The 16,757-nt window shown below is 33.7% G+C and overlaps 1 protein-coding gene across 2 annotated transcripts in view; it reads left to right on the top strand.

Moving 5' to 3' along the window:
- ADK (adenosine kinase) overlaps window positions 1-16,757 on the top strand; it is a 409,740-nt gene that overhangs the window by 340,610 nt on the left and 52,373 nt on the right. For both annotated transcript variants that reach the window (XM_010984136.3, XM_031461080.2), the window contains exon 9: window positions 2,414-2,528. In XM_010984136.3, the coding sequence (XP_010982438.1) occupies window positions 2,414-2,528 (115 nt within the window). The remainder of the gene's footprint in view (window positions 1-2,413; window positions 2,529-16,757) is intronic.

Below are 16,757 nucleotides of genomic sequence, written 5' to 3'. Positions count from 1 at the left end.
TATCCTGATTCTCTCCAGACTTCAGCCCACTAATTTTAGCATACTTCACTCCCAACATCTTTTAACATGAATATTATTGTCTTAGTGTTGTAGATGAGGAAATGGAGCCTCAAGAGAGGTTTATTTACCAGTTTGAGGTCGCACCAATAGTAAACGCAGCTGTGTCATACTCTGAAGTCCCTTATAATTTCATCATTCTGTTAAGATATGTTAACCCCAGTATATGGGAGAAGAATCTTCCAGAGGAAGGAGGAGGGGAGGCTCCTAAACTCAGAATACATATTGTTGGGAAGACAAAATTGAAGTTTTAAGAAAAGTTTTAAAACTAGATGGGGATCAGCTGTTGAGGGTAAAACAATGTCTCCTCAAGGCACAGTGAGAAAGTTAGACTTGGTGCTCACTGAGTGATCCAAGAGGAAAAAGGAGGTTTTGTATGAACTGTGGACATGGATACAAATAGAATAAAGCTTGACCTTTCTGTAAAGATTTATGTTTTATGCTTGAGAAGTTTCTTTCAATCTTGAATTGACATTTTTATAAAATTTAATTTGAGACATTAAAAAAAAAAGATTTCTTTGATTAGGTTATCAAAACTCCCACCAAAAGATGTATCTTCCCACAGTGTTGGTATTAAACAACCAAATCTCATTCTTCATTTATTTCTTATACCACCTTAAGAAAGATCTCTCTTTTACATAGTGGAATTTTTTTTTTTTTTTTTTTTTTTGGTGTGGTGGTTGTTAGAGGATATGATAAGGTTTATTTATTTATTTATTATTTTTAGAGGAGGTACTGGAGGTTGAACCCCAGACCTTGTGCATGCTAAGCATGCACTCTACCACTTGAGGACCTCTATTTTAAAAATATTCAGTACATGAATGAGATTTTACTACCAAGATAATAAAGTAAATCTTTCTGGAATTTGTCTATTTATCTTTACTAAAAATGAACTGTACTCAATCATAAGCAAAAATCCTACAGTAGTAAAATAAGTGTGGTAAAGAGATTGGGAGAATATATGTGAGTAATTTTAACTAAATTATGCATTTATTTGAGAGAGTGAAGACATCATTTTTATAAGACATTGCCATTTTGGGGTGGGGTGTCCTTTCAGCTATTACGAGTCATTTCTAACAGTCTTTCCCCCCCAAACTGAGAGGATTTCTTTTCTCATCTTATCAGAGTTCAGGCTTAGTTCTGTTCTAAAATAAGCAACCAAAAGTGGAATAGTCAGCATGTCTGAAAAGTCAGCAGCATTGTCCTACCACAAGTGGCTATTCTTTTCAGAAACAGCAGTCCTCTGAAATCATGATGTTAGGTGTAGATGTTTAACTTCATATATCATCTGGAATTTGTTAAGTATTTCGTGAACAAACAACATGCAAATATTACTCTAAAGATTGTCATACCTTTAAAAATGTCATAGTTTCTGATGTCTATAATCAGTATGACTTGGCTGCCTTGCCTACCTAAATTTTTCTGTCCTTCATATTCTAATTAATTTCCTTTATGACACTCAGATATATTTCCCCTCTCATATGTGTTTCTCTCTCCATAACTTTTTGAAACTTAGCACAGTGACAGAGTAAACTACCAACAAGCCCCAAATAATGGACAATTTTAGAGGCCCACAGAATTCAGACATGGGTTTTTACATTATCTAAAATTGTTTAAAACATAATTCTAAAAATTTAACCCATAGCTCAAGAGTTAGATTTCAAGACAGAACATTAATGACATAAAACTTCACAGCCTTTGTGATAAGAAAAATAGTATGAGGGTTTCTAGAATTAATTTGTGATTTTTTTAATCTTGATCTTTTAAAAAAAATTGTAGGAAACAACATCTCTTTCTCTTGTTTCAGTTCTTTGAAAAATTTGTTATTATAGTAACTGCATTATTTCCAGAATCAGCATAATTATGCTCTATAAACCTCTAAAAGAATTCCGTATTACTCTTTTTTACAAATCTCTCTTAAATTGGAAATTTGAAAACTTACTGGATTTTTGTTGATGTTAAAAAATTATTGTTAATTTTTAACAGTATGATGATAGTTATATGGTTATATGTGAGTCATCATGTTTCAAAATTATGTACTAAAATCATTTACATATGACATGCATATGAGATTTGCTTCAGAATAATATGAAAGGCAGGTAGATGAAGGTATGTAGATGGAGTAACATTCATCATAAATTTAACATTTTTGCAGCTTGATGGTAGGTAGGTTCCTTGGAGATGATTGTACTGTTCTATTTACTTTTGCATATGGTTAAGATTTTTAAATAATAACTCTTACTAGATGTTTAGGTCTCTTATTTTGAATGTGAGAAGCTGAATTCTTAATCCATTAATAACATTTTAGTTTATTGTACTGCTTATGAGAATGTTTTTCCTCCTTTCTAATTAATAGACTGAAGACATTAAAGAAATAGCGAAAAAGACACAAGCTCTGCCAAAAGTGAACTCGAAGAGGCAGCGAATCGTGATTTTCACCCAAGGGAGAGATGACACTGTACTGGCTACAGGTACACATGGCAACTGTGGGAGATGCCCAGTATTATGGAGATTAATCATTAAAAAATTCTATATTCTTCTATTATAATTTATTTAAAACAACATACTTTTTTTTTCCTTTTTTTTTAAACTACCTTCACTCATTCAACTCACTCCCAATCCTGCCTCTGGCAACCACCAGTCTATTCTCTGTATCTGTGAATTTGTTTGTTTGCTTTTTAATTCTGCATACAGGTGAGATCACACAGTATTTGTCTTTGTGTCTCACTAATTTCACTTAGCTTAGTGCCCTCAAGGTCCATCCATATTGTTTCAAATAGCAGTATTTCCTTCTTTTTTTATGGCTGGATAATATCCCTGTGGGGATTGTGTGGGAGAGAGAGAGAGAGTGTGTGTGTGTGTGTATCACATTTTCTTTATCCATTCTGAAGTCTATCCATTCTAAGTGTCTATCAGTGGACACTTAGGTTGTTTCCATGTCTTGGCGATTGTAAAGAATGCTTCAGTGAACATAGGGTTGCAATATCTCTTTGAGTTAATGTTTTTGTTCCCTTCAGATAAATACCCAGAAGTAGAAATGCTGGATCATATGGTAGCACCAATTTACATTATTCCAACCAACAGTGCATAAGGATACCCTTTTCTCCATGTCTTTGCCAACATATATTTCTTATCTTTTTGATAATAGCTATTCTAACAGTATGAGGTGATATCTCATTGTCATTTTGATTTGCATTTTCCTAATGATTAGTGATGTTGAGCACCTTTTCATGTACCTGTTGGCTGCCTGTTGTCATCTTTGGAAAAAAGACCTATTTAGATCCTCTGCCCATTTTTTAATTGGATTGTTTGGGTTTTTGTTTTTTATTTTGCTACTGAGTTGTATGAGTTCTTTATACATTTTGGGATGTTAACCCCTAATCAGATACATGACTTCCAAATATTTTCTCCCATTCCTTAGGTTGCCTTTTCATTTAGTTGATGGTTTCCTTTGCTGTACAGAAGTTTTTTAATTTGAAGTGTCACTTGTTTTATTATTACTTTTTTGGCTTGTACCTTTGGTATAAAATCCAAAAAATCATCATCAAGACCAATGTCAAGGACTTACCTCCTTCATTTCCCTCTAAGAGTTTTTAGGTTTCAAGTTTTACCTTCAGTCTTTTATCCAAACTGAGGTGATGTTTGTGTATGTTGTAAAATAGTGATCTACTTTCATTCTTTTGTATATAGCTGTCTAGTTTTCCCAGCACCATTTATTGAAGAGACTGTCTTTCCTCATTGTATACTCTTGGCTCTTTTACCATGAATTAATTGACCATGTGTGTATGGATTTATTTCTGGGCTCTCTTTTCTGTTCCATTGATCTATATGTTTGTTTTTATGTCGGTACCATACTGTTTTGATTTCTCTCTTTGTAATATAGTTTGAAATCAGGAAGTGTGATACCCCTAGTCTTGTTATTTTTCTCAAGATTGCTTTGGCTATTTAGGGTCTTTTGTGGTACCATAGAAATTTTAGAGCTATTCTTTTTCTGTGAAGATGTACATTTTATTGTTTTTATTTTAATAAATGTACTTACCTTCTCTCAGTAGAAAAGATTTCATTTTCACAAACTTAATTTATTAAAATTCAGTTCAGTAAATCCACTTTGATTTAGTTTATTTACTTTGATATTTTGGAGATATTGTCAATCTAGAAATGTTTTTCCTGGGGTGGGGGGGAATGTATATTTTGCTTACCAAATACCTATGCTTGAATAAAATAAATTGATCTGATTATGAGCAAATAAAATTCAGAAATAAGTTTAGTCCTTAGTTTTAAACCTCAAGAAGAAAACCTCACCTCTGTTTCTACTCAGCCATCTATTTTATTGTTCTCATAGAAGTAGAATAGGAATTTCATCTAGTATACAAACATCTTATTGATTAAAATGAGGAATACTGTCAATATGATTCTGCCTGCTATTAAAGCCAAAATACAAACCTTTAAATACTGTCTGAACCATTAAGATTAAAGCCAATCAGTTACTTAATAATTATTATAAACAGTAGCAATTATTACCTTTGTGTTTGTTCAGTACTCTGCTGAACACTGAAATTTAAGGTAGCCTTAAAGAGCTAGCTCAGAAATTAAATTAATACACATCAAAATATGAATACAAGGAAGTATAATTACACTTCTTAAATATTGGTACAGACTATATGGGTTGTATTGACTCAGGAGGCCAGTACAGCTTAAAGAAAGATGTTATAGTGAATATGGAGTAAATTTTTTAATGAATTAAATATATAAGCCTGAAATGGATGAAAGAAGAAATTACTGTCACATTGTGGAGAGAAGGAACCCTAAAATTAATTTATTCTGACCTTCTTATTTTAGAATTGTCAAAAGCAAAATTCAGAAATTTACTTCAAAAAATGTATGTTTCAGAGTAATTCAGTGAGTGGTAAATAGTGAAGTGGGGTTATAGATGAAATGGTATTTGTCAAGGGTTAATAACTGTGGAAGCCAGGTGATGGATATATGGGGTATGTTCATTATGCTGTTACTTCCACTTTTACATATGTTTAAAATTTTCCATAATTTAAAGTATATAAAATAGAAGGAAAAGTAAAAAAATGATTTTCAAACAAAATTCAGAGATATTAAGTGGTTTTCCCAAGATACATTGATATTCTTGCTAAGCCTTGAATTTTAGGAAGGAGTTAAAGAAAAGAGGGCAGTCCAGTCAAAGAGGATCATGTGAGCGAAGGCACCAGGTACCATATAATTTTTATTGTGATGATGGGAAAAGCCATGTGGTTCATTTGTACAAGAGAGAAAAGAAGTAAGTCATGAAAAAAATATTCCTGCATTGGTAATAACTATCTGAAATGCTGTCTTCCTATAGTATGTGGCCTGTTCCTGTCTTAGCAATGAACTCTGTTTGGAAAAGTAAAAAACAGGCAGATTTCTTATCTTACAGGAACTGTAGTACTGCCTTCCATTTCATAAAATGCAATTTGTTGCTCTTTATGAAGACATTTATTTTAAGGTTTTATATATTTATATATTCCAGATACACATATTGTGCAAGTGTCTTCCTCATTGTGAATTTGCACAATTTCCCAAAATAGAAACCTTTAAAATTAGCTTCCCCTTCCTGTGACTGAATTTCCTTGTCAACTCATTTTGTTCTTTATTAAATCTATTAAACCATTCTTAGGACTGCTTACCAGCAGGAATTTATTTGAGGAAAGACACTGGCTAATCTTTGCTGTTCCTACTATATGAAAATGAACTTAAATTAGAGGATGCACTATATCTGCGATGCATGATAAATACAAGATGGATAGAGAATCTGTTCAGTGGTGTCAGCTACAAAAGCAAACATGATAAATGTTAATGCAGTTTTGAGCCCTGGGATAAGCTATTCAATGCACAAGCATAGCTGAATCTCTTTGCTGTGTTGTTATTCATGGCGGCCAAATAAATGTCAATAATAAAAGAGAATTAAAGATTTTCATTTCCCAGAGGCAATCCTCTAATACGGCTTGATCTTTCATTTCATTTGTAATTCGTTCTCATGTCAGGATGCAATCATTCGCCAGGCTCTGGGTGTCATGTTAAGTCATTTAATAATGATTAAGAACATAAAAATGCTTGGCCTGTGGGGCAATTCACAGAAGAGATGCCAATTTGTTATTGTTTTTCCTCCTTTCCTCTTGAATATGGATCAGCTTTTTCCCACCTCCTAGCATTAAAATACTAACGGAAGATGGGGAAGGAAAGTGTCCCTTAATTCACCATAAGTGACATTCCAGAATGGCACAAGGCAGTGCTAGCACACTTATTAAAACACTAATTAGGAATCATTGTTCCTTAAACCTCACACTGTAGAGTATTTTTTAATGATCACTGCTAAGTTGGTGGCATTTAGTGATAATATAACAAAATCAGTTTCTTTGGAATTTAATTCCAGAGACCTTTCTCCTTTTGAGATATGGAGTCTATAAACCACTTTTTCTTATTTTGTAGATAGAATTCTTTGAATTCCTCTTCTCTCAATTGCTTGTGAATCTAAAGCCTTTTCCCTTTTTTTTTTTTTTTTGTCACCTCTGTTTCATTTGGGTATCCATCCTCTATCCCTACAACCCAGAGGTTTTGCAGAGATTTTGTCACATCCAATCATTGTTTCGTTGATTGCAGGCTAATTGAGTTTCGAGCTTTTTGAGGGGTGAGGGGTTGGAGGGCGGACTGGGAAGTAATAAGAGTAAGAGGCAAGGGCTGGAGGGCAGGGAAGAAAAGATGATTCTATCTGTTTTGATCCTTTAACTAAATGTTGAATAAACCTTTTGGTAGCATGGGAGTCAGGTTAGGGAAATAATTTCTGTGTCTATAAACTTTAGAAAAACTGAGACTAAAGATTACCTACCAGACAGCAGCTGCTAATGAGGTCTTCATTTATTAACATCTTAACTGTATTAAGGATTGCAGTAAAAAAAAAATAAAGATTTTATACATATACATGTATAAATATATACATACATGCACATAAATACATACACATATATATGTCTTTATAGAAAGTTTAAATTTCTTCAAATTTCTGTACTAAACACATGGCTAAAAATTGGAAGAAGCAATGGGACCTTTGTTCTAAATTGAAAGTAATGCATTTTTACACAGTGGTTCTTACGAGACAATAAATTAGGTCCACTGAAGTTGTAGACTCTTCTGAGTACTTTCAGAATGCTTTCTGGGTTGTTTGAATTGTAATTTTGCCCCAGTGGGAAAAACAGACTAGGTCAGAGGTTTTCAGCTGAAAGACTGGGGCTATCATATCAGAATCACCAAATGGGTCTTTGGTAAATACAACCCTGCCTTAATAAAAACACCTTCCCCTCAATCTGATACATCCCTATGAGGAGTTAGGGTATACATCCTCAAGAAGATGTATGAGAATGAGGGTGATCGGGTCTGAGGGAAGGAGAGTGCAGACTTGTCTATTTGTTGAAAAAGCTCCTTCAGGTGATATAGCAATGCTGTCTATCCTTCACCTCTCACTTTGAGAACCATTGGATTAGATGATTTGATAATGATGCCTCACATTCTATGATCCTGTGGGATGATGGAAACAAAACCTTTTAGCAGCTAAGCATCTAGCATTTGAATAAGTCAGGCCTTGGTGAATGCATGTCTTTCTCAATAAATCACAAAGTAACAAGGACCCATCCACAATTACAAACAATCTACGTATTTAAATAGTCTCCTGCCTCTGAGGAGCTTTAATTTAAGATAGTCCTATCATAGTGTCCTTTATCATTTCATTATGAGGAAATGGGGTTACTTAAGTTTCTTGTCTTCATGTTCTTGAGTCCTTAAATTTGTCACCCCATTTGCTAGTTGAGTTTTCATGTTTTTTTGAAAATACCCAGTGCTTACTCTATAAGAAAGGTCAACGTGATTTGCAGTTCTGGTAGGCATAAAGCCCAGAAGGTGTGCAAAAGAAAATGCAAACTCTAAAGGAAAACAGTCTCAGCAGCTGGAAGGATAATGTCAGCACATCACCACAACTCCTACTGCTACAAAATATTAATATAAATCATTTTGAAAATGTTCTCTCTACTACAGCCAAACCAATTTTAAATCATGATCTTGTTGGCCTAGGTTGGTAATGGTGTGAATAGAACAAATTAAGTAGCATTCTTCCAGAATGTCTGTATATGACGTTCACGGAAGAAAGTTCTTGCCTGATGAAATTTTACAGAGTATATAATAACAAGTAAGTTATTAACTCATGTTCCATATTTAGATTTGTGTAATTGCAAAAGACAAAGACCTTTAATTAGCCAAGAGTTTGAAAATAGTTGAGAATTACGTATGTGGAACTGTCGTGTTCCTGACAAAATAATATCTTTGGGGCTTGGTTTGTATGGTTTAGTGATCTCAGGCCTGCCTGTCAAGAAATGAGACTTCTTTCAACTTCCACCTTTCTATCAAAGCTAGAAAGCAAAATGGGAGACAGCCTACACTGGGAAAATATTAGCCTATAATAGGGTTTATTTTTAGAAGGGCCTTTATTCCAATCTATTGAGGCACAGATTACATACTATAAAATGGACATATATTTTACTAAATAACATATAACAACCACCATAATCAAAATGTAGAACATCTCATATAGTTTGAAGTATATGAGTACAAAATTGGTACAACTTTTCATTATGTAAACATACTCATGCCCCTATCACCAGATCAAGTAATAGAACACTTCCAGCACTTTCAAAGGCCCACCTTGTACTCCCCTCCTAGTCACTACCCCCACCAAACATAACCATTATTATGGCTTCTAATTCTAACAGTTTGTTTTGCTTTTTTTTTTTTTAAATAGAATCACCCAATATACAGACTTTTTATCTCTCTCTGTCCCCATACTTTTTTAAGCACCACCTGACTTTCTGACAACATAAGATGCTCTCGGCTCTTGTATTCTACCTACCTCAGTCCTAGAATCAACTGTTTCTTTCAAGTAACCCTGGTTCTTTTATTGGCAAAAGTAACCCTGGTTCTAAATTGGTATTTAGAAACCCAGATCTGGGTGCTAGATATGCATCCAGAATAAGAATCATTGCTTCTAGGCCATCTTACAAATAGATTGGCAATATATGTATGTATAATAACCCATGAATACACACCCATCTATATTTATTTTTTTATCTGTATATCCATTGATATATCTAAATTCCATGAGTTCAAACTGTACCTTTGATTCCAGTCGAACAATAGAGTTCATTCTAGCCTTCTCCTTTTCCTTATTTATAACTTCTTCCTCTGACATTAAAAGTTCTGGTTCTCATTATATAAAATATATTTATTTATTTGTTCCATCCTAAAGAATTTTTAAATTGCTTACCCATTCCCTTGTGTGAAACCCATTTTCTTAATTGGGTACAGTGCTGGTTTACAGTTCTTTTTGTCTCTGGCCCTACAGTAGCCAGTCAAAATATTGTTAGCCACAAGTAACTAAGTTAGTTCTTTTACTCCATCCACTTCAGTGTGGTTACATTTTTCATTTGTAATACAGTTATGTTCATTTGTTCGAGTCTGTGTTCCATTTTGGTTTCAGTTCATAGCTGGGTTGGTTTTTTTAATAAGTAAAATTCACTCTTAATAGAGTCAAGTTCTGTGTGTTTTGACAAATGCGTGAGTTTATGTAGCCACCACCATAGTTGTAATACAGCATTGTTCCATTTTTGAGCTCCACTTTTCCAAAGTGAAGGTGCCAATTTATAATCACACCAGCAGCATGTAGAATCCATCTTTTTAACTTCAATTATTCTATGTTCTAGTGTCTCATTATGGTTTTAATTGAAATTTTCCTATTATAATGAGGTGGGGCACCTTTTCATCTGCTTTATTAACATTGGAGTATCTTCTTTTGTAAAGTTCCTGTTGAATTCCTTTGCCCATATTAGATTGTCTTATTGATTATGATTCTTTTTATACAGTCTGCATGTAAGTTTTTTTATTAGACAAACGTATTGCAAATATATTGTCCCATTCTGTGCCCTGCCATTTCACTCTCTTCACGGTATCTTTTAATAAATAAAAGCCTTTAATTTTAAAATAGCCCAATTTATAATGTTTCCCCCTGTGGGTAACAACTTTTCATGTTCTTTTGAAGAAAACCTTTGCATATGCAAAGCTCATGAAAATATTTTCCTATTCTTTTTTCCTACAATTTTTAAGATTTTTTCATCTAGATCCACATTCCATTCAGAATTAGAATAGTTTTTATATATATCATATGGGCTTGAGGGCATGATTCATTTATTTTGCCCCCCATATGAGTAACCAGTTGATCCATCATCATTTATGAAAAAGGAACACCCTTTCCCTAACTGCACTACATTTGTACCTTTGTCTCATTTCAGATGACCTTGTATCTGTGAGTCTTTTTCTAGGCTTTTCTATTCTTGTACCAGTTTACACTCTCAGTTACTTAATTTATAATCAGTCTTTTTATCTGGTAACATCAGTTTTTTAATTTTGTTGTTCAAAGTTTTCCTGGTTCTTCTTGGCCCTTTGCATCTCTACGTAAATTATAGAATCAGCTTTTTGTCACTGCCTCCCACATTTTTTTCAGTCCTTAACAGAATTTGTATTGAGATCATGTTGAATCTGCATTTTAATTGGAGAGAACTGACATCTTTATAATATTGTGTCTTCCAATCCATAGAGTATTTCCCTTTGTTAATTTAGGTGGTCTTTAATTTTTCTCACAATGTTTGTTGTTTTCAGTGTAATTGTCTTGTATATATATATCTTTGTAAGATTCCTAGTGATTTGTTTTTTCATGCTATTCATTTTTAGACATCATTCTTAATAGATTTCAGTTTCTATTTTTTTAATTGATATCCATATTTTTTTATAATGACCTTGTTTTTAACTTACTAATTTTAATCATGTATCTGTTGATTCTTTAGGATTTTCTCTGTGTATAATGATATCATCTATGAATAATTACAGTTTTACTTCTTCTCTTCTAATTGTTTGCTTCTTTAATTTTTTTTACTGCACTAACTCGCACAGAGAGGCACATTGAGTATGAGTATAGTTGAAATGGTTATATTGAACATCTTTGTCTCATTCCCAATCTCAGGTGAAAAACCTACAATGTTTCATCCAAAAAAGATAGTGTTTGCTGTAGTTTTTGTATAGATACTCTTAATCAGATTAAGGAAGTTCCCTTCCATTAGTAGCTTGCTAAGAGTTTTGTTGTTGTTGTTAAGATTTTTTTTTAATTTATGAAGGAGTGTTGAATTTTAGTGAGTAACTTTTCTGCATCTATTAAGATTAAGGTCTGTGATTTCTTTCCTTTTTTTCTTTTAACGTGTAAATTACAGCTTGATTTTTGGAGTGGTAAATCACCTTTGCATTCTTGGGATAATCCCAATAGAGTCATGGTATTCTTTTAATATACTGTTGGATTTGGTCTGATTATATTTTGTTTCAGATTTTTGCGGTGTTGTTTATGAGAATGTTTGCCTTGTAATTTTTCTTTCCAGTAACATCATTGTTAGTTTGGTAGGAATGTTCTGATGACCTTATAAAGTGAATTAGAAAGTGCCTTTTTCTGCTCTGAAAGAGTTTTATAAGATTGATGTGATTTTTATGTAAATATTTGAAAGAGCTCACCCATCAAAATATCTTGGCCTAGGGAATACTTTGTCTGATGGCTTTTCATTACAGATTTGGCTTCTTTAATTGACGAGGAATGTTCAGCTTTTTCTATTTCTTCCTAGGCTGGTTTTGATAAATTGATATCTTTCTAGAAATTTTTCTATTTTATCTAAATATTCAAGTTTATTAGCATGAAATTATTCATAATGTTCTCTCATCTTCCTAATTATGGTAACATCTATAGTGATCTTTCTTTAATTCCCGATCTTGGAATTAAATTTGTGCTCTTTCTTTTTTCCTTGATCCCTCTTCCTAGAGGTGTACTTTAGTTTGGATCTTCCAAGAACTAGATGCCAAGATGAAGTTAGACATCAAGAGGTTTATTGAAGGAAATACCTGCAAAGGGAAATAAGGTGGGAGTCAGAGGAGGCAAGGAGACCTATCAAATTGTGGTGTAGATCTTAGGTTGAGTAGGAGCTACTCACCTGAGACTGCCCACTCTCCCCTTGAACATACTATCTCTTACTTAATAAATCCTTACTTTACTTTCTTGATCTAAAAAAAAAAAAAAAAGTAGGTTAGCTAGGAAGAGGCTTAGATTGCAATGTAATTAAGTTTTGACAAGGCTAGTGATGAGTCATCAAGCCAGAGTTGCTCATCAAGCAAGTTTGCCCAAGAGAGCCCCACCTCTCTCAAAAATAGGACAGCCTGAAACTCCAGTTTTGGTCTCACTAGCCCTGGAAATTGCTAAAAACTTTGTTGGCTTTTCTGCTTCTTAGCAAGAGCCCATTGCCTAGATTCTCAGCCTCTCACCGAGTACCCTGTAGGGAAAAGTCAACTTTTAGAATGTCAGCCTAGCTCTTTAAGGTTCTCCTCTCTCAGAGATCTTATCCCATCAGGTCTTGGCTACTCTTGCAACTCTCATACCTTCATTTATTTAAAAAAAAAAAAAAGGTTGGTTTTTTTTGCAGTTTTTCTTGCTGTTTATGGTGTAGGAGTTGGTTTGTTACAAGCTATAGCATTAGAGCCTAACTAAAAGTCCTTAGTCAATATTTTTATTATGAAATAGAAATATATATGGCCCAAGAAAGTAAAGTGGGCTCATCTATTTGTTGCATAAGGTTTTTAGCTGATTTAACAATACTGTCCTCCATAATCCACTTTGAGAACTTCTGAGAATTAGGTAGTTTCCCCCTGATCCCAAAGTTAGAGACAAAAACAGCTAGATTAGAACCCAGCCTCTTGAATCCAAGTCTAGTATAATCTGTTCTTTACCATGTTGCTTTATTTATTTTCAACAGCAGTTCTCAACTCAGAGCAGTTTTTCCCCTCACTTTTGGTTGTCACAATTGGATGGGTGGTGGAGGGTGGGGGGATTTCACTAGCATCTAATGGACTAGCAGATAAAGGCCAGAGATCCTACTACATCCTATAACGCACAAGACAACCTCTCACAACAAAGAATTACCTGGTCCAAAACATAAATAGTGCCAAGATTGGAAAAATCCTGACTTACAGTGTACCTCAGAAAATGTATACTTTAAGGATCACTGTCTGATTCTTCATTACACTTAACCATTAATCAATACCCATAGACTTTAGTAAGGTAAATCTTCTTGTAGGAATATATCCAGAGGCCCCTTGAACCAAGGAAGCATCCATATATGATCTAGTCCTTATTTGGTTAACTGTGTTTCTTAGAGCTTCTCCCAAATAATCTTCAACTTCTAAGACTTCTCTAATTAGAATCTGTTAGAGGTGGAAAACATTCTGATGAGGAGGTGTGTATACATCTTATAAATGCATTTCATAAATGTAAATGAATGTCTAGATGATAGCTATATTTTGTTTATAGGTAGGTAGATAAACACAGACACACATTAGCTTAAATGCTTCTTAAAGAATGTGTCCATTGTCTTTTAAAACTACAGATAATCAATTTCTATAATTGAAAGCTCTTGAAAATATAGAGATGGATACTTATCTAAGAGGTATATTACCAAATGTTTTTCAGAATAATTATTGTTTATACCCAGTGAGTGATTTTTCTGTAATTAAGTTAGATACCAAAATTCATATTTCAGAGCATTACAACTTGGCGGCAAAATTTTATTTGGGCTGAAACAGTGCATGCAAGTTTTTTGGCTCAGATGAAAGTCTTTGGAGGTGTAGCAGAAAAGTATGATGCAGATAATTGAATAGCTAGAATTTTCCTCGGTTAAAAGAAATTAAGTGTTTGTACATTGATTATGAAAAGCTGCGTAAGTGAAGACTTAACTATTGCCTTATTCCTTTTACTAGGATAAAAACAGTTTACCCTAATTAAACTTGTTTAGAAGCTCACGTCATTTTTGATTCATTGATTTTTAAAGTAGCCCTGTAGAAGACAGCATTCCTGAGGACTTCACCCCCATTGCTCAATCTTGGTCCATAAGTTTATTTAGCTTTTGTCTGCTTCTGTTAAACTATTTTATGTTCTTATGTTTAGAGCTTTTTTGGTTCAATAAACAGTCAAGTCTCAAGAAAATGTCCTAGTTTTTTGGTCATATTAATTATTTTGCACTTAGCCATCTATTTAATTTACTTCTAATAAATTTTGCCTGTACTCTTAATTATTACTTTAGTCCTAGAACCCCACTCCCTACCCATCTATAACAAAGAGAAATTTTTTTAAATGCTTTGGGAATAGACAGTATATTCATATGGTTCAGAATTCAAAAGGTGCTATAAGTAGGGCTGTTCAGTGGCCCAGCACTTGTGAGGAAATTGGCAGTTTTTCATTATTAGAGTAACTATAAAACTTGTCATCAAAACCTACATACTTTTGAGAGTGAAAGAGGGTGCTATTAATTATAATAGGACTATCCGTGCAAACCATTCCATATGGTCATGCCAATCATTATAGACATTTAAACAAAGATGTTTGGTAAAATGAATTCTTGCATTGGTTGGGGTTTTGGACTGTGTTACTTCTACCATTTCTTTGAACACAGAGATTCTTGATCACATGCTAAGAATATGCCAGGTAAGAGAACTTAAAGGAGTCCAAGACTATCTAACTCCAAGCAGGACAAGTTGGAGAGACCAGACACTGATAAATAAAACAGTAAAACAGTACGAATGAATTCAAATCAGTATGGTTTTATTGAGCACCTTCCATGTGTCAAGAATTGTAATTATACAGGTAAATCAGACAAAAACTCCTTTTCTTGGAATCTAGGAGGGATAACCCACTAATGCAATATGAGAAGTAGTATACAATTTTATGAACTAATTTTTATAGCGTAACAGAGGGAACAAGAAGTTGGGAAAAGTTTCACAAAGGAAGTGACGTTTGAACTAGGCTTTGAAGAATACTTAGAATTTTGGCAAGCTGAGATTACAAAAGACAGTAAGTTAATGGAATAATAAGATCAAAAGGCAAAGAGGCCTTTAAGGGTATGATGTATCACAAAGAAAGTCACATATCAGGGGGAGGGATGTGGGTAGGCATGAAGTGGTAAGTTGTACTAGGCCTTTGAATGCTATGCTGGGCAGTACAAGATTAAATGCTTAAAGCACAATCAGAGAAGGAAGAGATCATTTGGGCTGAGAACATTTTATGGTCAGTTTATCATAATTCCATAAAAGAAAGGAACTACACTTCTACTTGTTTATAAAGCTGTGTTTTGGAGGGATCAGCAAATACTGAAGATGAAGTTTTTTTTTAATTAAATGCCAAAGAATAAAAGCTGCAATAATCCCTCTAAAAAGTATTAGTGATGAATAATCCCATGGGGTTAGAGTGAGACAAATTTGATAGAGTTAGAAAAATTATAGAGAAAAAGAGATATATATAACCTGTGGTAAAAGCACTAGGGAAGATGCCTTAGGAAATTAATAGGTTGGCTTGGTTTAAAGATGATAAACAAAGACTAATGCAAAAGGCTAATGAATTCAGTCATGGAGAAAGTTTATACTAAAGTGCTTTCTAAAAGAATTGCTACTGGACTGGCTTTTATTAAACACTTTTTCGCCTTAAATTAAGGGGAAAATGTAACTAACCCATTAACAAAATTTGCATTTGATGCTATATTAGGAGATAATGTAGCTGTTAATGAAATTATGGAAATTCTGATAATAATTATCAGAAATTAGAAATAGAAGTTCAAAATAGTGTTTAAAATAAAATAAACCATATTCATTCTATCTTAAAATCCACATCGAAGTGGCAGGTAACATTGGAGAAATGTCTCCATTTTCAGGAGATTTTCCTGGCTTAAGGGTTTTAAGAACTGATGGTAGAGTCACCTAAAACAAAGAGCAGTAGGAGTATGTCTTCACCAAAGAGTCTTCATTTATAAGATGCATAATGTGATCATATTCCATGACTTAGAGTTGAATTTTTGTGAAGTTTTTCAGGTAAATCTTTGTGATTGAATTTTCTGTAGAACATTCTGTAGACCATTTTCTTTTGTGACTCACATTTCAGTGAAGGAATTATTTTAAAATTCTTATTCCCGCTAGATGTTGCTTTAATATCCGGAGGTTATCTAGATCCTAAGGAAGATTGGATGAGGAACAGTGGGTGGAGGCCTAGGCAATAAGATGAAATTCCCTGGAACAATTATACAGTTCCCTAGCAAGGTTCATATTTCTGTCTAAACTGCTGGGTATACTGAATATGCCCATGAGTCCTAGAATAAGTAAACCATGGCCTTCACTTTCTGTATCTTACAGCAGATTTTACCATAAATTACAGATCATAGCATGATTATTGTGAAAGATCAGCAGCGCAATTTGTTATGATCAAATAAACAATAGTTTTGCAGTCAGTGGTCTGTTAAAGCATTTAGATCTTAAGCCCTCATAGCAAATCCATATAGATTTAAACTTTTTAGAGCCTTAGCTCTAGCTACTTTGAAAATGTGACACAAGGGGTAATCAAAAAAGATTTCTTTTGAAATGACTTCATGTTTATCAGTGTCTGTCTTTACACTGCTCTATAAAGGATGTCTATTTTCAGATATGTTTTATTGGCTGTTCTATAAGTACAAAGAACGATTTCCCTGAAAAATAAGAGAAAGGGAGGAACG

Source organism: Camelus dromedarius, chromosome 8, assembly GCF_036321535.1.
Source record: "Camelus dromedarius isolate mCamDro1 chromosome 8, mCamDro1.pat, whole genome shotgun sequence".
NCBI lineage: Eukaryota > Metazoa > Chordata > Mammalia > Artiodactyla > Camelidae > Camelus > Camelus dromedarius.
The sequence above is the reverse complement of the archived record's forward strand: the minus strand, read 5'-3'. Positions and strand labels throughout refer to the sequence as shown.